Source organism: Halichoerus grypus, chromosome 1 (genome assembly GCF_964656455.1).
Source record: "Halichoerus grypus chromosome 1, mHalGry1.hap1.1, whole genome shotgun sequence".
NCBI lineage: Eukaryota > Metazoa > Chordata > Mammalia > Carnivora > Phocidae > Halichoerus > Halichoerus grypus.
The window spans coordinates 210,107,060-210,126,880 of record NC_135712.1 but is presented as its reverse complement, the minus strand read 5'-3'; the positions used below and the strand labels follow the sequence as shown (position 1 = coordinate 210,126,880).

Genomic DNA, 19,821 nt, shown 5'->3' with positions numbered 1-19,821 from the left:
TTAAAAAGATTTTATTTGAGAGAGAGAAAGAGGGAGAGAGAGTGAGCACAAGTCGGGGGAGATGCAGAGAGGGAAGGAGAGAGACAAGCAGACTCCATGCTGAACGCAGAGCCCGATGTGGGGCTTGATCTCACAACCCTGAGATCATGACCTGAGCTGAAATCAAGAGTTGGGCAGGCACTCAACTGACTGAGCCACCCAGGCACCCCGCAACTGATCCTTAATCATCTCACTTCTACTATCCCATCCTAGTTTCCCTTCACCCTTGACTACAACCTCTGCTGGACTAGGTGGCTTACTTGGAGGGATGATCCAGATCCGCACCCGAGTCTGAACACCTGGTCAACATGCCCTTCTCAGGATACAGCTGCTACATTTATTTATCAACAAAATTGGGGAGACATCCCAAAGGATCTGAGTGCCAAATGTCTTCTCTGCCCTCACGGTACAACAGAAGCCCCACATCCTCTGGCACAGGATCACCTATGCCAGAAGCCAGGGTGACTTCTTTCCTCAGGTGCTGGTCTCATAGCAATCATAAAGGTCAATGGGACCCTTACTTTGCTGGCAAGTGTTCCCCCTCTGGAAACTAGAGCTTTTAGGTTATTTTGTGTGCTTTCCTCCCAAGAGCCCACGACCCATCTTATATTAACACTTGTGAAGGCAACCATTCTAGACTATAGGTGGGAGCATCAATGCTTTGACAATACCCAAGACAGTACAGTAACTGATAGAATTCAGAGTAGATTCTGAGAAGCAAAAGCAGTGAACAGTTCTGGATAGCTTCCATTTGCCCCAGTGGACCCACTTTTTCTACCTTGTTGAACCTAGTAACGTTAACCAATATGAGCTACATCAATGGGCTTCCTTGCCTTATGGCCTCTGGTTGGGTTTGGTCAATGGGGAGCCTGGGCATGAAATCAGAAGGATGAAAGAAGATGAAGTCTAGCTCTGGCTATTTCTTGCAGAATGTGGGGCTGGATGCTACCCCTTACCTCCCAGCTCCTGGAATGCAGTTCTCTCCTGTCTCTGGATTTCAGTAATTGTTCCCTTCTCTTGTCCTTTCAGGCTCAGGGATGTTAATAGAGCCCTGCCCTTACCAGCTACTAGGTACCAAACATTTCTTGTGGTTTCCCTATATCCTGTCCACAATGCAGTGAGTAACCCCTTTATGAAAACTCTACTTGAATTGTCCTCATCTGTGTCAGTTGTTTTCCGTTGGGACTCTGACTGATATGCCCACTCATTCCAAGTATAAGAAAAAGTCCTAATGTGACCCATAAAACCCAAGATCAGGACCCACCACGTCTCTGACCACATCATCTTCTACCACACCTTCACTATCCCCAACTTGTTCTACTCCAGTCTCATTGGCTTCTATGTGTGGGACTTTGCATGCCAAGACTGCTCTTGCTACACAAATTCATGACTCACTGTCTCAACTCATTAAGGCCTCTGCTCAAGTGTCCCTTAACTAAGAGGCTTTCCCTTCCTATTTTATATACAATGGCAAGATCCCAATCCCCCTCAGCTATTTTATAATGCTTTGCTTTTCTGCTCAACACTTATATTAGCGTGTTTTGATTCTTCTATAATCTGTCTTTCCCCCATTAGAATGTAAGTGCTTCAATGGCAAAACTTGAGTTTCATTCATTGCTATAAACACCAGTGTCTTAAACAGTGCCTGGCATATAGATTATAATCAGTAGATAGACTAGTGGTTAAGAGCATGGATTGTCTGGGTTCAAATCTGGGCTCTACCATTTACTAGCCAGGGAGCTCAGGCAAGTTACAGGTATACCATGTTAGTTTTCTCTACTGTAAAATGGGGATAATAATAGTACATACTTCCTTAAGCTTATATTGAGTACTCAATAATATCCATAAGGCATTCAGAAGAGTGCCTCATCTATAGGAAGGGCTATGTAAATGTTTAGTCATTTATTAATGTATTGAAATAATCCACTATAAAAAAATGATCCCAACATAAAAAGGAACAATTCACAAGAAAAAAAAACCTAATCCTGAATGTACTTATACATCAAAATATATAAAGAAAAAGATGACAGAAATGACAAAAAAAGTGTGAATCCATATCCATAGCAGAAGACTTTAATACATATCTACCACTAAATAAATTTGAGGACAAAAATCTCAATGTACATACTATATCTGAAAACACAATTAGCTGAGTTAATGGGCATATACTCCACATCTAAAACTTAGAGAATATACATTATTTTCAAAGAAACATGAAACACTTATAAAATGTGACCAACAAATAGGTTTACTAGTTAGATATTGCATTCAGCTGGACATGAACAGACTACCACCTCAAAAACAAACCAAAAAAAAAAAAAAAAAAGACTTTGGCTTCAACCAGTTAAAGGTTACTTTTAATCATATAGGACAAGTCTGGGAACAAGCAGTCCAGAGCTGATTCCACCAATCAGAAGTTTTGGGGGAGCCCATATCATTGTGATTTTTTGCTGCCCTATGGTTTCTGTCATCATGATCAAAACAGAGCTCTTCCAACTCTTGGCCTTGAGTCCACTTTCAAGAGAAAGAATGGGTAAGACGAACAGGATATAGGTGAGGCAAACAAGCCAGATGATGTTCTTCTCCCCAGGGACTTCTACCTACTTCTCATGGTCAGCAGAGTAAGGCAATAGCCCTCTGAGCTTCAAAGAAGCCTTGCAGATTGAGTATTTTCAATCCTACTCATTGACAACTTGAACAACAACAAAAACATTTTTAAAAAGGAAATAAGTAGGGGAGAATGGACATTGGGAAAGAAGCTGAACAAAATGCCATACTAGGGTAGAAAGATAAAAAAGAATCAGCATCATAAACTCCACTTACCTGACAAAGATGCCATTAAACTAGAAAAAGTATATTGTAAATAGAATCTAGTTTCCACTACGATAAACAAATTCACTCAGGAGATATTCAGAAATGCCTTTCTGGATATGCTACGTACTGACATTTTAAAAGAGTAAATTACAGCAAACATATTACATACAAAACTATGGGACATAACTTAAGGTTTATTTTTGGGTACGGCTATAGATATGTGTTTATACTAAAACAAAAAGACTGAAAACTAACGTACTAGTGGCCCAATCTTAGGATGAGACATTGATAAAGGTAATCCCACACTCACTATTTATTCTTTCGGTTCCTAGTTTATTTTGTGGCCACTCAGTAAAGAGCTGAGGCATCCTCATACTGACTACTCTCTAGGGTCTGCCTCCAATGTAAGTTCTCACAAATCAACAAAGAATCACTGCAAGATTTTTCCAAATTAATACACTGACAAGTTTTGCATCCAGAGAAAACTTCGTATTTTTCCTACTGTACGAGGTATTATTCAAGGCATTCCCTCAGTCTTTATATTCACGAGTGTCTGCAGTGAATTCTCAGTTTCCTAAGGAATGTGGAAAAATGACTTTCCGGGACCGATGACATTCAACAGGACCTTCTCTCCGGGATAAATCCTCATGCTTCTTAGAAACTGAGAGAACATTCAAGGCTTTCCCACAGCAATTGTGTTCAGATTATCTCCCCATCTTTTGCTCAGTAATGCGAACACTTGTGCTGAAGGGTTTTCCACCTTCTTTCTATGAATATTCCTCTGTAGTGATTTCTTACATGTCCTCTCAGGGATGGGTGTCCCTGAAGGCTTTTGCACTCTGATGATATTCATAAGGTTTTCTCCTCAGTGTGAACTGTCATGTGACTCCCTAGAAATATCACGAAGGCTTTCCTACAGCTACTGCATTCCTCAGGTTTCTCCCCGGAAGTAATCTTTTGTGCACGTTAGGGTGAGTCTGAGTTGAAAGCTTACCACAAAGATTGCACGCTTGCGGTTTCTCTCCAGAGTGAATTAACATGAGTTGGCGAAGGCTCCTTCATATAGAATAGACTGAAAGAATGAGAATGGCAAGCTTCTCAGATGGTTCCTTACGATCTGTCTCCTACTCTACACACCCTGTGTAGTTTCTTTCCACATTGTGTGAGCAATACAGTCTGGAAGAAGTGATCATATGTCCTTCTGAGGCTAGGTTGAAAAAGACAATGTGGCTTGTGCGTTAGCTCTCCCACAGATCAAATGCTTTGGGAGGAACCTGCTGCTACATCATAAAGATACTTAGCCCTGTGGAGAGTGAGGTAACGAAGGTTCCCTGCCAACAACTGGCATTAACCTGCCAGACATGTGAGTGATCCACTTTGGAAGTAGATTCTTCAGCAGTAAAGCCTCAGATGAGTGTTGCTCCAACTGACTTCTTGACCTCACTTCATGACAGATCCTGAGCCAGAACTACACAGCTAAGCCGCTTCCAAATTCCTGACCTACAGAAACTGTGAGATAATTAATGTACGTTGTCTGAAGCCACTATGGTTTGGAGGGAAATTTGTTATGGAGCAACAGATAACTCATACATCCAGTGAGTTACCATCAGTTGTCTGAGAATTAAGAAATCAATGACTGCTTTCCTAGTTATTGTATTCATATCCACCTATTATGAATTCTCTTGTGCACAGAAAGGTAAGAGTTAGTGGTGAAAGATTTTCCACAATGATTACATTCGTAGGGTTTTTCTCCAGTGTGAGTTCTCACGTGTTTCTTAACAGCTGAGAGATTATTAAATGCTTTCCCACAGTTACTGCATTCATAGGGTTTCTCTCCAGTATGAATTCTCTTGTGCACAGTAAGAGAAAAGCTACTGCTGAAGGATTTTCCACACTGATTACACTCGTAGGGTTTTTCTCCAGTATGAGTTCTCATGTGCTGTGTCAGATATGAGCTCTTCCTAAAGGCTTTCCCACAATCGTGGCACTCATAAGGTTTCTCCCCTGTATGAATACTATTGTGCCCAGTAAGGGAGGACCTCGTGCTGAAGGCCTTGCCACACTGATTACATTCATGGTGATTCTCTCTCGTATGAATTCTCTTGTGGCTTTTGAGGTTACAACTAGTGCGAAAAACATGAAAACACTGATTACATTCATAGGGTTTTTCTCCAGTGTGAATTCTCACGTGCAGTCTAAGGGATGAGGGATCATTGAAGGCTTTCCCACAGTCATTGCATTCATAGGGTTTCTCCCCATTATGTATTCTCTTATGAATAGTAAGGTAAGATCTACTGCTAAAGGATTTGCCACACTGATTACAGTCATAGGGTTTTTCTCCAGTATGAATTCTCTTGTGCTGAGTGAGGTTAGATTTTGTGCTGAAGACTTTAAAGCACTGATTACATTCGTTGAGTTTCACTCCAAGATGATTTCTTTCCTGTTGATTAAGAGATGAATGATAACTATAATTTATAGTATTTTTAATATTCAATTAATTTTATGCATATGAACTCTTTCCCAGGAATTCTGTTACATTATTACAATTGATGTTTTGGCTATTTTCAGTGCTTGTATATGGCTTCTGCCCAGTCTGAGCTCTTAGAAGTTAAAAAAGATGGATGCTTTGCCACAAGTCCTTATCATATTCATAGAACATCTTCTGATAAACTCTGGTAAACCACTTTGTATTTCAACAGTCAATATCTTAGTCACATTTAAGGAAATATTTACTTGTGGAAACTCCCAGTGAAGAAACAAGTTTGGAGCTAACTTATAGTTTTCTCCAAATTCACAACTTTTCACAGTATCTCTCCAGAGACACAATTTCATATTGTGTAAATGACTTTCCTTTAATGACTCTGTTTACTTTGTGACTTTCCTAACTTATTCTCCTACTGTGAAAAACCAGAAATCAGCCATGTTAGTCTTACCGCTTTTATACCATTGGAATGTTCTTTTCTAAAATCATGCTTCTTAGGAGTTAACCATTTGGCTTTAAGTACAGTCTCCAAATCTGGAAAAAAAAAAAAAAAGAAATTTAAGTTGATGGAGAAAAGAAATAGTAAAGTGCACACATGAGTAAACACAGACTCTGAGGGATCAGCATTTTTGAGGAGGTTTGCCATGCAAGGGATAAGAGTATGAAAACTATAGATATTTAAAAAGTGGTTTTGAAGGATTAAGACTGATCAGAGATTTACAGAAGAAGGGATTATCAGGAATGCAAAGTAGGAAGGCACTGGACTAAGTGTTCATATGAGATTTACTTAAAAAGGAAAAGGACTATTATAGCATTGTATGGTGACAGATGGTAGCTACACTTGTGGTAAGCAGAGTATAACTTATAAACTTGTCAAGTCACTACACTGTACACCTGAAACTAATGTAACACTGTATGTAACTACACTTCAGTTAAAAAAAAGAAGGAAAAGAGGTATGTCTTTTTTTTCCCCATCTGACTCCAAGGTAACCTATGAGATGTTGAAGAGAAAGGTAAAAAGGAAAGAAAGAACGTACACAAGGAAGCTCATACCCAACGTTCTTGGCCATCTTGGTCAGAGAAGAGTATGTTGTACAAACTTCCCTGTTGGACATTTCCTAAATGTAATACTCCCATGCCCCAAATCACTGGCCAGAGCTATTCCTCAAAAAGACTCATATCCACCTGTCCACCTGGTGCTCACCTGGACAGGTGCCTGGAAGAATTCCTCGCTCCTCTGTCATCACTTTGTCTTCTTGCTCCAAATGGCAGATCAGACTGGGTTTACCAATATGATACCCTATTCATGGAGACAAGACACACGGCGTTGGGTTACTGTACAGGTGACAAGCAACCCCGTGAAACTGGAGCCAACGATTCTGAAGATGATCAAGTACGACTTTTGCAGCAGTGGAATAACTACACATAAATTGTAATGAATATAGTAACTCCCAAGAAACCAAAATTCAAGCACACTCAATATCCAGGTGACAGGACATAAACAGTCCCAAAGTTCATGTCCAAGTTTACATACATACTTCAGAAGCTCTAAAGCTTTTAACCATGGAGAATATAAAGTCAGGGTAAGGAACAGCTATTCAGTTCACAGGGATGGCATCAGACAGAAAGCTCCAGGAGGGTGGGGACCACGTCTGTCTCATTCATCACTGTATGATGAATACACTGTATTCCTAAACCCAGCATAGACCCAGGGACTCAGAAGTGCTTCAGAAAGACCGGTGAGAAGTAACAACAGTGAAAACTGAGGGATACTGAACCAGAAGTCCATAACTCTACAAAAACAGTGAATAAAGTGGGGAAAACCATTAGAATCAGCTTTATCAGAACTTTGGAAACTTATCAAAAGTTTACAGCAACTTGGAAAATGTTTAATCAAGAACAACAACCAGCTGACATTTTCACTAACCCTTGTCTCATCCTCTATTCCCTGCTTTGGCTGTGACCTTGAAGATCACAGCCCACATTCCTACTAGCAGAGGGAGCAGGATGGACCTTATTCTCAAAATTCTGTGGTTGGTTGTTTTGATCTTTCTGAAGGTTTGACTCAAAGGGCTTGCCTTTATCTAATCTCAAACTCTCTGCGGGCTGTGCTGGGGACTCAGGGGGCATGTGCTGAATACATTTCAAGGCAAATATATTAGTCACACTGCCTGAGGCCTATGAAACAGTACAGGAAAACAAAAGACTAACCAAGGAGCTTGGGAGGAAAGTGAGGAATAAAATGTTTTGGGGAATTTTTAAAAGTTTCCCTCCCATTTCTTTGAATCTAAGAAGGCCAGGATTGGGCACATGCTCAGAAAAGAAAGTGAAAATTATGGCAGAGTTGTAAACTGCCTGCTGATTTTGAAGGTATGTCCCTATACACACACACAGAACACATCTGCAGAGACCACAGGTTTTTTACTTTTTGTTTGAGGCCTTCAAGAAAATCTCTGACAAACTACTAGCTAACCATGAGGTTAACATAAGTCTTCAGGGACCACACATGACAAATACAGACATTACAAAATTAGTTCAGGAGTATCATTAAACATACATACGACAAGCAACAACAACAGATTTTGGTGATGGGGAAAAATCCGATTCCAGAATTGCCATATAATAACATTCCAAATGTCCATTTTTCAACAACAAAATTTTGAGGCAGGCAAAGAAACAAAAGTGTGGCCCATTACAGAAAAAAAAAATTCCTCCCTGAGGAAGCCCAACCACCAGACTTCTAGTCAAAGAATTTAAATCAACTATTTTAAAGTACATTAAAGACCAAAAGAAAACTGTGTATAAAGAATAAAGGAAACCATAAGGATGAATTCTCATGAAATAGAATACATGTTAAAGAAATAGAAATTACAAAAAGAAACTACATAGAAATTTTGGAGTTGAAAAGTACAAAAACTGATATGAAAAAGTCAGAAGAGGTGTCCAACAGCATATGTGAGCAGGCAGAAGAAAGAATCAATAAGCATGAAGACAGGACAATTTATATTACACCTCACTGGAAGAACAGAAAGAAAAAAAGAATGAAAAAAATATGAACAGAGCCCTAAAGACCTGTGGGATACCATCCAACTTACCAACACACATATCATGGGAGTTCCTTAAGTGGAGAAGAGAATGAGGTAGAAAGAATATTTGAAGAAATAATGGCCAAAACCTTCCAAAAAACTGACGAAAGACACAAATGTACACAACCAAGAAGCTTAAGAAACCTCAAGTAGGCTAAACTGAGAGACACAGAAATCACTAGCATATCTGTCCTACAAGAAATGCTAATGGGAGACTTTCAGACTGAAATGAAAGGATAATGGTTATTAACTCAAATCCACACAAAGAAATAAAGAACCTGACAAATGAAAATATATAAGCCAATAATAATTATATTTTTGGCTTGAAATTCTCCTCTTTTTCTTATATGACTTACAAGAGGAATGCCTAAACCAATAATTATGAATCTATGTTAATGGGCCCACAAGGTATAAAGATGTAATTGATGACAAAGCAATATAAAGGGGTGTCTGTGTGCGCACCTATACAAGAGCAAAAATTTCGTATGCTATTGAAACAAAATTGGTACTAAATCAAAATAGATTGCTGTAAGTTAAAATGTTAATCATAATCCCCAGGACAATCATTAAAAAAAAAAAAATAAGAAAAACAAAAAGAAATGAGAGGGAATCAAAATGGTCCCTTAGGAAACATCTAATACAAAAATAACAATGAAAGAACTGAGGAACAAAAATGGTATAGGACATGTAGAAAATAGCAAGATGATCTACGTGGGTCTTTATCAGTAATTACCTTAAATGTAAATGGATTAATCTGTCCAATTATAAGGCAGATTTTGGCAGAATAGGTAAGAAATATCCAATTATATGCTATCCGTAAAAGATTCAATTTACATTATTCAATTACATTACTCAATTTACATCTAAACACACTAAGAGGTTGAAAGTCAACAGATAGAAAAATATATTCCATGCAAAGAGAAGCCAAAAGAGAATGTAGCTACGTTAACTTCAGGCAAAACAGACTTTAAGACAAAAACTGTTACGAGACACAAAGATACTATTTAATGATAAAAAGGTCAATTCATCCAGAAGATGTAACAATTACAGACCAATAACAACAGAATTCTACAATATTAAATTTCAAACTGACAGAATTGAAGGGAGAAAGAAATAGAGAGTTCTACAATAGTTGCAGACTTGGAACACCCCACTTTGAACAATGGGTAGAACAACTAGTTAGAAGGTTAACAAGGAAAAAGAGTACTTAAACAACCCTACAAACTAACTAGACCTAACAGACATATAAAATACTCCGCTTCACAACAGAATACACATTCATCTCAAGTGCACATGGAACATTCTCCAGAACAGACAGATCATGTTAGGCCATAAAATGAGCCTGAATAAATTTAAAAACAGTGAAATCATACAAAGTATTTTCTCTGAATATAATAGAATCAAATAAAAAATTAGTAACAGAAAGATGTGTATTGGAAAACTTAATATTGCTAAGGTGACAGTATTAGCCAAAGCGATCTACAGTTTCAGTGTAATCATTACCAAAACTCCAACAGCATTTACTTGCAGAAATGGACACACCCGAGCCTCAAATTCATATGGATTTGCAAAGGATCCCAAATAGACAAAAGAGTCTTGAAAAAGAACAAAATAGGAACTCTCACACTTCCTGACATCAAAACTTACGTCAAAGCCAGAGTAACGGACACCCTGCAGTACTGGCACAAGGATAGACACAGAGATCAATGGAATAGGACTGAGTGAATTTAAACTCATACGTCTGAGGTCAATTTTTGACATGGGAGTAAAAACAGTTCAATGGGGAAAGAACAGTCTCCTACAGAAATGCTGGGCAACTGGGTAAACACATGCAAAAGAATGAAACTGGTACTTTCTCCCAGACATATGGCAAATTAACTGAAAAAGGACCAAAGACTTAACTGAAGAGAAACTAGAAAAATTCTTGGAAGAAAACATAGGGGTAAATGTTCACAGCCTTGGTGGATCTGGCAATAATTTCTTAGGTATGATAAAGCAAAAAAAGAAAAAATTTTCTTTTTTTGCTTTATCATACCTAAGAAATTAGGTATGACTCACACACCTGAGTCATTCAAGACATGCAGGGCTGAGGTGGGGCTTACCCAGCGATGCCAGGTTCCTGCAGTTCTCCCGCATCACGTCTCTGTACAGTGTTCTTTGAGAAGGGTCCAGCAGTGCCCACTCCTCCTGCGTGAACTCCACGGCCACATCCTCGAAGGTCACCAAGTCCTGAGCCGTCACAAGCATCATGGCTTAGCCAAGGACCACCCCCACCAAGTTGACAGAAGGACAGGAGTAGAAATAGGCTGGAACCCCAAGCACAAGATGTACGGGCAGGGTTCTGAGCTCTGCTCTCCACTGCCCCTGGGCTCAGCCTGCAGGGCTCCTCTCCTGCCTACTGACGCCCACTCCCAAGGTGAAATGTACCTCTAACACGTAGGTGAGTCCCTTATTCCAGTGAGACCGTGGAGTCCTGCAGTCTTATTTCCCTTGATCTCAGGGCTGAGCATAGGCCGGGGACATGGCAGATGTCAGAGAAATACTTGGTAAATGAATGAGTGATTGCCCCACAGCCATCATCAATTACTTGAGTCTAGGACACCTGAGTTACCTTGCCCTTAAAACTCTCAGTGGAACATGACGTAGCCAGTGACCCTGGAGGAAGCTCCGCCATGTAGAAAATGTTGACAAACACCGCTGCTGGCTGGGCAGCCCCTCGGCCCCTACGAGATGCCCGGAGACCCTGCGCTGGCTGAGACCTGGTTTGGCTGTGGGGCTCCAGGTCATTGAGAAATAGCAAATCCAACTGCTGATCAAAGGACTAATGATTTGGAAAGAGGAATATGTGACTCACCGGTAACCAGCTTGTCAGGAAGCCATGAACCAACCCTTCCTCCTCTGTGCATCCTTTTTGAGGAGAGGCTGAGTACAGGGAAGACTGAGCTGGAGAAGAAAAGAGTCGGGAAGAGTCCAGGATTGCTCTATATTCTAGCACTCACCAGTTTGGAGGCTTCCTCACCTACCTGTAATTGACCATACCCCAACACACACACACACACACACACACACACACACACACACACACACACACACACCTTTCACAGGACAACAGAGCAGAGCCCTGTCACTCTCACACACACACACACACACACACACACACACACACACACACACACACACACACACCTTTCACAGGACAACAGAGCAGAGCCCTGTCTCACCAGGGCCAGAAAACAGGGCCAAGGCTCTTACTGCGCTGGAGGAAAAGATGATAATTCCTATTTCACAGATGAGGAAATTGAAGTTCAAGGGACAGCACTGTTATTTTATCAAGTTTATAGAAAGAATTTGAGGTAAATTCAAAGGCTCTCCCACATTCACGACACAGGTGAGACCTCCACAGACACACTCAAACCACCAACACCCCAAATCCCAAGAACCACATGGGGTCCTGGTGACCCCCGGGCATTCAGGGCTCTACTCCCGCCTCCCTGCTCAGCCCCTCCTTTCCTGCTCTGTGGTGCAGGGGCCTTTAACGCTTGGATTTTGAGGGCCCCCCAACTTACCGCAAGTGGGGGACAGAACCATGGCCGCCATCCTGTGACTCAGACAGAGAACCCGGACACTCCTCCTCTCGTCCCCACAGTGCACGCAGGCCAGGCTCTGGAAGAAATGGGAAAACAGGAAGGTTTCACAGCCTTTCTCCCTCTCCAGGCTACTGAGGATGAACGGGTCTCAGCCTGCCCACCGTGTCCTCCTTTATTTTTTTTTTTTTTAAAGATTTTATTTATTTATTTGACAGAGAGAGACACAGCGAGAGAGGGAACACAAGCAGGGGGAGTGGGAGAGGGAGAAGCAGGCTTCCCGAGGAGCAGGGAGCCCGATGCGGGGCTCGATCCCAGGACCCTGGGATCATGACCTGAGCCGAAGGCAGACGCTTAACGACTGAGCCACCCAGGCGCCCCCGTGTCCTCCTTTAAATGCAAGTGGGGTCTCCAATCCTGGGTCTTTACTTTGCTTACTAGCATGTGATGAACGGAGGGCATGTGAAAAACTTGTCCTCTTCTGTCCTAACTGGAACAACCAGCACAAGCCTGTGTCACCCCCATTTAAATCCTCAGCTTCACCGAGTCTCAGGGCACATCCTTCCCATCCAAGCGGTTGTCACACATTCCCAGCTACGACCCCTTTACCAAATAGACGCTGGCGCCTGCCTCCCATGAGTCTTTCCATCTCCAGTCCCACTGCCCTCGGATAATATCAGAGGGCGTGAGGATGACCCTCACTGTTACGAGCTGGTCCCCATCCACGTTGGCCGCACCTTCCATCAGCACCACCCTAGACTCCGTCATCACCTGACCCTGTTCTACCATCTAGAACAACAGCTCGGAAATGTCTCTCTGAACCCAGCCTCCCAAACCTCATCCTTGTCCACTCAGTTGTTCTCAACCACACAAAGGACTCAGTCCAGCCGCTCTCCTGCCTCCTCAGGCACTCCCTGTTCTCACTTCATGCTTCCCCAGCTTGGATTTCACGACCCCTCGCTGGCATGCTTCCTCATCTCTCCGCCCCACCTTCACGCCCGCCCAGTGGCAGCGCCGGGGTAGAGCTGTAATGCGGCCACCTCTAGGGAAACGCGGTCACCAACGTGCAGAGCCCTTGACCCCGCAGGCCATCCCGTAAGTCAGTGCGGCTCCCTACCCATCCACCTGTTCTCACCTCTTTACACCCACACGCCCTCCCCTCTTCCCTCCATGGTAACCCGCTTCCTAAATGGCCCTCGATGACTGAAGCCTCCTCGTGTGGACACCCACCTGCATCAGGCTGACCCGCGTGACAAGAGTACCTCGGCGGTGACGTGGAGAGGAACCGAGGGCTCCCTCCAACAGCAGCACCGGTGTGCCGGCCTGGGAGTCACCGCCTTGGCAGTGAACCCTCAGCACCAGGCAAGACTTCAGATCCCTGCAGCCCCAGCTGATATCCCGCTAGGAGCTCATCAAAGTGCCTGAGCCAGAACCTTCTAGCTAAGCTGCCCTGAGTTCCTGAGCCACAAAAACCATGAGAGATGACACATGATTATTATTGTCTTCAGTCACCGAGGTTTGGGACAATCTGTTAGGGGGCAACAGATAATAAACACACCCTCGCTTTTGGCAGCTGGTCCCGCCTCCTACTTCTCAGAGCAATCTTCATGAGAAGGAATCTACCTGCCCGCGCTGCCCCCCAAACGGCCATGCGCACCATGGTTCCCGCCCTCCCTCCTGTTCCAAACCCGGAGCTGCCCCCCTTCTGTGTCAGGCCCGGCTCTGCGGCTCTGTTCTGTGCTCTGTCCCGCCTGCCCGTTCAGGAGCTGCGCACAATCGCCTGTCTTGCCTGTCCCTCCTGTCCAGCTCGCCCGCTCTACCGGGCCCTTTCTTACACCGTGGAAACCCAAGGAAGTGTTTTTCAGTAGTGAAATAAATCTTTTTTTTTTTTTTTTTAAGATTTTATTTATTTATTTGACAGAGAGAGAGGGAACACAAGCAGGGGGAGTGGGAGAGGGAGAAGCAGGCTACCCGCTGAGCAGGGAGCCCGATGCGGGGCTCGATCCCAGGATCCTGGGATAATGACCTGAGCCGAAAGCAGATGCTCAGTGACCGAGCCGCCCAGGCGCCACGTGAAATAAATCCATCTTAAGAGCAGTTTTCTCTCTGTTACTACCCAGCCCCTCTCTCTGATCACAGGCAAAGGGTCTCGCTCTCTCATTTCCCCACATCCCAGCCCCTCCTCAGCCCAGGACACTCTGGTTTCCACCACCACCATTTCAAGGACACGACTCTTGGTAGAACCACCAGTGATCTTGTTCATAATAACAGAGACGCACACTGCAACTACACTGATACCATTTTTTTATCTGTCAGATCAACAAGGGCCTGGTGGGCCACATCTCCTCTTGGCAAGCCTGTCTGGAAGGGCACGGTCATACACTGCTGGGGCATAATTCCTATGGAAGGAAAGTTGCCAACTTCAAGCAAAACACAGCAACATTTACGCCTTCCCTGCCAATCACACTTCTAGGAACCTACCTCAAGGATACACAAATACTAAAGGACAAGGACACAAATACTAAAGGACAAGGGTGCAATGATTCACCCTGGCCTTAGTTAGAATATCAAAGACCTGGAAACAATACTGACCATCAATAGGGAATTAGGTCAATAAACTAGGGAATATCCACAGAATGAAGAAACTCGCAGCCAGAAAAGAAAGAGGTGATCTCTAGGTATTGATAGGGATTCTTATCTCCAATAAATTTAAGTGAAAAAAAAAAAAATGAAGGTTCAAAGCAGTGTCTATGGAGTGTTTCCTTTTTATAAAAAGGGAATGAATGGCCTCCTTTCCCTGGAGTTAGGGAATCAAATATAACTCCACAGAACCAGCTTCTTGAGGTCTCTATGTGGGCCGTCCTGGCACCCAACAGATAAATGCAATAAAGGGTGTGAGTGTGAGCAGGGAGGGGAACGTGGGACACTAAGAGTTTGGGCCAGGTGGAGAGAACGAGTTCAGGGCATCTTTGCCTCCTGGGCCTGTGTGGAGACAGATTAATGCCCCTGCCCCAAAGGTGTCCAGATTCTACTCCTCCGAACCTGTGAATGTGTGAGCTTCCATACACAAGGGATTGACTGTGTAGCTGTGGTTAAGGTAAGCCTCCTGAGATGGAGAGAGTATCCAGGATTATCCGGGTGAGCCCAATGTCATCACAAGAGTCTTTACAAGAGGGAGGTAAGAAGGTCAGGTCAGAGAAGGAGCTGTGATGATGAAAGCAGGAGTCAGAGAGAGAGAGAGAGATTTGAAGATGCTACCCACTGGCTCTGAGGATGGAGGCAGAAGCCACAAGCGAAGGAAGGCAGGTGGCCTCTACGAGATGGAAAAGACACGGACAAGGAGTTTCCCCTAGAGCCTCTGGAAGGAATGCAGCCCTGCCGACCATTGAGGATTTCTGCATTCCAGAGTGGCAGGAGAAGAAATCTGCGTTGCTTTAAGCCACTGAGTCTCTGGTAATTTGTTACAGCAGCGACAGGAAAGGAGTACAGCCTCTCCCATCCAACCTTCCCTGAGGCCTGGAGTGAGTCCAGCAGACCCAGACAACTGCCATGGAGCCTCCTTCCCTTCTGCAGGTGGAGGATGTCTCCTTTCTCCCCACCAGGGACCCAATCTGCAGTTAGGAAGAGCCCAGTCACTGAGCTGAGCAGTGAGAGGGCTGGGACCCAGCCACTCCCGGAGCCCCCAGAGGAAAAGCAGGCTGAGAAGGTGCCTGCGGCACTTTCAGGCCCCAAGGTCCCCATCAAGGTCTTCTGGCAGGTGAAATCTCATAGGAGGGCAGAGGGGTCTGTGCTCAGTTTAGAGATTCAGTGACTCCTGCACCCGGATGCATGTCAGTGCTGGAAGGTCAGAGAGGATGGGCCACCCTATACCAGTGCTGCCCAGGAGAACTGCCAGGGATGACAGAGATGTCCTCTAACTGCTCTGTCCAACTGGCAGCCACAAGCCACATGTGGCTACTGAGCACTTGAAACGTGGCCAGGAGGACTGAAAGCAATGAAATTTTGATCATATTTCTCATTGGTTTCTTTGCAATAGCTACACGTGCCTTGTGGCTCCCGCAGGAGACAGGGCAGCCGTGGACACACTCAGGCCTGACTTCTTCCAGGATGCAGAGGAGGGGGCCTGTGAGTGGCAAAGCAGGATGAAAGCGTGGGCCTGGGTGTGGGGGGAGGCCTGCAGGTTCACATGGACAGGAGCTGGGGGCAGAGAAGGGCCCGGTACCATCTGGCAAATACAAGCATGAATGAAAGCATCGTTATATTTTCTCAGTTCTAAACTCCCGGGTCTCCTCTTCGCACTTCTTTCCTATTCCACAACCACCATCCGGGCTTAGGGAACCATTATCTTATCCCTAAACTTCCTCCTACCACCCCCAGTCTTGCCTCTTAAATCTTCCTTCTGAATCCTGAAGTCCATTTTAACCCACGCACATAGACCAAATGTGAATCACATCCTCCCAGTGCTCACATCGCTACCATGTCTCTCCACCGGTCCTAGAACAGAGTCCAATCTAAGACCTGACCTGGTCCGGCCTGCCCTGCTCTGCGCGCCCCACTTTGCTGTCTCAGCTCAGCCATTCCTGTCTTCCCAGCTCATGGAGCACACAAGGCTCTCTCCTGCTTCAGGGGTTGTCGTCATGCAGCTCCCTTTGCCTGAAATGCTCTCTTGAAAATAATCCCACACCCTTGCTCCGGCAACTCTATAGCTAGCTAAATCTGACCCCAACCTCAGCTCTTAAGGTAAATATCAGCCCTTCTCAAGAAGGCTTCCCTGTTCCCTCGACTGAGTTCTCTGTGCCAAGCTCCCACATCACTCCTGTCATTAGGTGTTTAAAATCACAATTCTTGGGCGCCTGGGTGGCTCAGTCAGTTAAGCATCTGTCTTCGGCTCAGGTCATGATCCTGGAGTCCTGGGATCGAGTCCCATATAGGGCTCCCTGCTCAGTGGGGAGTCTGCTTCTCCCTCTGACCCTCACCCTGATCGTGCTCTCTCTAATAAATAAAATCTTTAAAAAAATAAATAAAATCACAATTCCCTATTAGAATGTAAGTTCCATGGAGGCAGAACAAGGTCAGTTTGGCTCTCCCAGGTCTCTACCATCTGGCCCAGGGGCTGCCTCACAGAGACGATGAGCCATCCTGGTTTGTCTAGAACTGTCCTGGTTTGAACACTAAATGTCCTGTGTCCTGGTAAACCTCTCACTCTCAAATAAACAAGAAGGGTTGATCGCCATAAACTGTGCACTCAAAGAATATCTATTGCATGACAAACATTCCCCTCCAAAACATTACAGGAAATCGAGAATGAAAATGGGACACACACACATACATGTAATTAGTAAAACCCAACAATTAAATAGAAGACTACTTAACAGGATCCTCTGTAATGTGAATCACCAGACCATTATTTCAGAAAAGTTTTAAGAAATAAAGTTAATTCCTGCCAGAAGACAAGGTAGAGAGGACAATCTTTGTGGAAACAAATGCCCTACCTTCAACACACAAGTTGTTGGATATTCCTCTAGATAATTTTAAATCTCATTAAGAAAAAAAAAATCCACTTCTTCAAAATGCATCTGGTTGCTGGTCAATTCAATTCTATATTTCTGTTACTAAAAGAAAGTTCAAAGCATTTTTTCCCCCCAGATGTCCCTTTATTGTGAATCTCTGAGGAGGATTTACAGGGCTTTAGAAGTCAAATTGAATGCGCCTGAGGAATGCTGCTGAGGAGTCCTGCTAATCTTTACTGGGATGACTTGTAATACTACATATACATATAAAAACTTTATGTATTTATGCTTATACATAAAATCCTGAAATTTTTAGTATTATGGAATGCAAGAAAATCTATTTCTCTACCGTTAACACACACTTAGTGATTTACGTATTTGCTTAATGTGTACTTATTTGCATATAACTGTACTTATTGCCTTATTTCCACACACATAACAACACTCACCTCAGTATCTTTGCTTTGAACATAATCCATCAAACATACAAATATTTTTTCTTAAGATACCCTCGCTCTTAGCGGCTCTTTGTGTTTACAGCCTGAGCACAGGGAAGCCCATTAACAGCTCCTCTGCACAGTGGAGGATGCTGGAACCTGTTACAAGTTCCTCAGGGTCCTCACCTGGTCACAGAAATCCACGGATCAGTAAGGCTGGTGGACTCTGAGGCTGGTGGACCTTGAAGATGGTTTTAACACAAACTTGACTCAAGAGATGCTTTTCTTTTCTGGGGAAAAAAAAAAGGCACAAAGATTGTTAAGGCCTTTTTATAGGGAGTAATAGTTCTTGGATAGACAGACCACCCCATCCATCTTTTTTTTTTTTTTTCTCCATTTACTTAAAGTGCAAATGTTGGCAGTGACTGGATTTACCTGATTCCCACCCAACCATCTGCACCCCAAGTGGGAGGAAAGCAGTGTCATGCTGTGTGTGCATTTGACTTGCTGAACTCATCTGGCTGGATAAAGATTTTATGGTGACTACATACGCTTTACTTTTTTTTAATTTTTAAAAAAGATTTTATTTATTTATTTTAGAGGGAGAGAGTGCAGGGGGGGAGGAGGAGAAGGGGAGAGAGAGTGGGGGAAAGAATCTCAGGCAGACTCCATGCTGAGCAAGGAGCCCGAAGGTGGCAGGATCCCAGGACCCTGAGATCATGACCTAAGCAGAAACCAAGAGTCCGATGCTTAACCAACTGAGCCACCGAGGCACCCTCTGACTCCACTTTAAGCATGGCTTGTCACTTAGGGGGCGGATAAGTGACTCAGCTGACTTGGAAACAATTTCCAAGGTTGACTCAGGACTTCAGAGATTTTGGGGCCCTACAGCAGGATTTCCCGACCCCGGCACTACTGATAATGCATCGTTGTGGGGGGCTGTTCCGTGCACCGTAGGATGCTGAGCAGCATCCCTGGCCTCCACCCGCTAGATGTTAGTTGCGCCTCCCCACACCCCCATTTGTACAACCAAAACAATGCCTCCAGACATTGCTCAAAGTCCCCTGGGGGGCAAAATCACCCCTCAGAGTGGGGTGGGGGCGGCGGCGTCCAGAGTTGGGAGGAACAGCAGCTTCGGACCGACCTGAGGAAACAGCCCAGGGGAGGAAACGGGGCTCCGGCTGGGGACGGAGGGGCGCGGGGACGCCAGAGCCCGAGATCGGGAATGCCCGCGGCCCGTGCCCCTCCCTGGGCGCCTACCGGAAGCCCCGGACTGCCCGCCGCGCACCGAGTCCGGCCCCTCGCCCCGAGGCCAAACATACCACGTGAAGCTGGTCCCGCGCGGAGAAGACCGCACACCCCACGCAGCAAGCCACCCGAGGCTCCTTCCACGGCACCGCCCCACGCTTCCGCTTCCGGTCTCGGGCTGGCCGCCTCGCGCCCCAGTTCCGGTTTCTGTCGAGCCGCCGTGGAGAGGGACGTTTAGGGGCTCTGGGTGGGGTCGGGCGAGGTCGACCGCCGCGTACCCCAGCCTCGGGCGAGGATTTCTAGTTCAATTAGTGAGGACCCCACGGCCCCGGCCTGGGTCAGCACCAGGGACGGAGACCAGTCCTAGGGGCGGGGCTGTGGGCGGTGCCAGGCATCGGGCGGAGATCAGGTCTGTGGGTGGGACTGTGGGCGGGAACAGCGAGACGGCGGGCGGGCAGGTGGGCGGAGACCACACCTGGGGCGTGGCAGTGAGCGGGGTCGTAGTCAAGAGGAGGTGTGGTGGGCGGAGACCAATTCCAGGGGCTGGAGTGTGGCTGGAATAGGCTTGGTGGGCGGGACGGTGGGAGGAAATCAGCTCCAGGGGCGGGGCTGGAGGCGGGG

General features: G+C 45.0%; 1 protein-coding gene across 2 annotated transcripts; it reads right to left on the bottom strand.

Moving 5' to 3' along the window:
- Positions 1-2,096: 2,096 nt before the first annotated feature.
- LOC118553339 (uncharacterized) lies at positions 2,097-19,557 on the bottom strand. 2 transcript variants are annotated; one of them, XM_036120328.2, is made up of 8 exons: positions 19,275-19,557; positions 18,139-18,242; positions 11,988-12,084; positions 11,276-11,364; positions 10,524-10,650; positions 6,540-6,635; positions 5,787-5,869; positions 2,097-5,293 (listed from the first exon to the last, which is right to left on the bottom strand). In XM_036120328.2, exons 3-8 carry the CDS (start codon positions 12,016-12,018, stop codon positions 4,511-4,513), a joined length of 1,209 nt encoding a protein of 402 aa, XP_035976221.1. In that variant the 5' UTR covers positions 12,019-12,084; positions 18,139-18,242; positions 19,275-19,557; the 3' UTR covers positions 2,097-4,510. The 2 variants fall into 2 exon arrangements, with proteins under 2 accessions (XP_035976221.1, XP_077912068.1); XM_078055942.1 differs by lacking the exons at positions 11,988-12,084; positions 18,139-18,242; positions 19,275-19,557 and having other exon boundaries at positions 10,524-10,727.
- Positions 19,558-19,821: the final 264 nt, after the last annotated feature.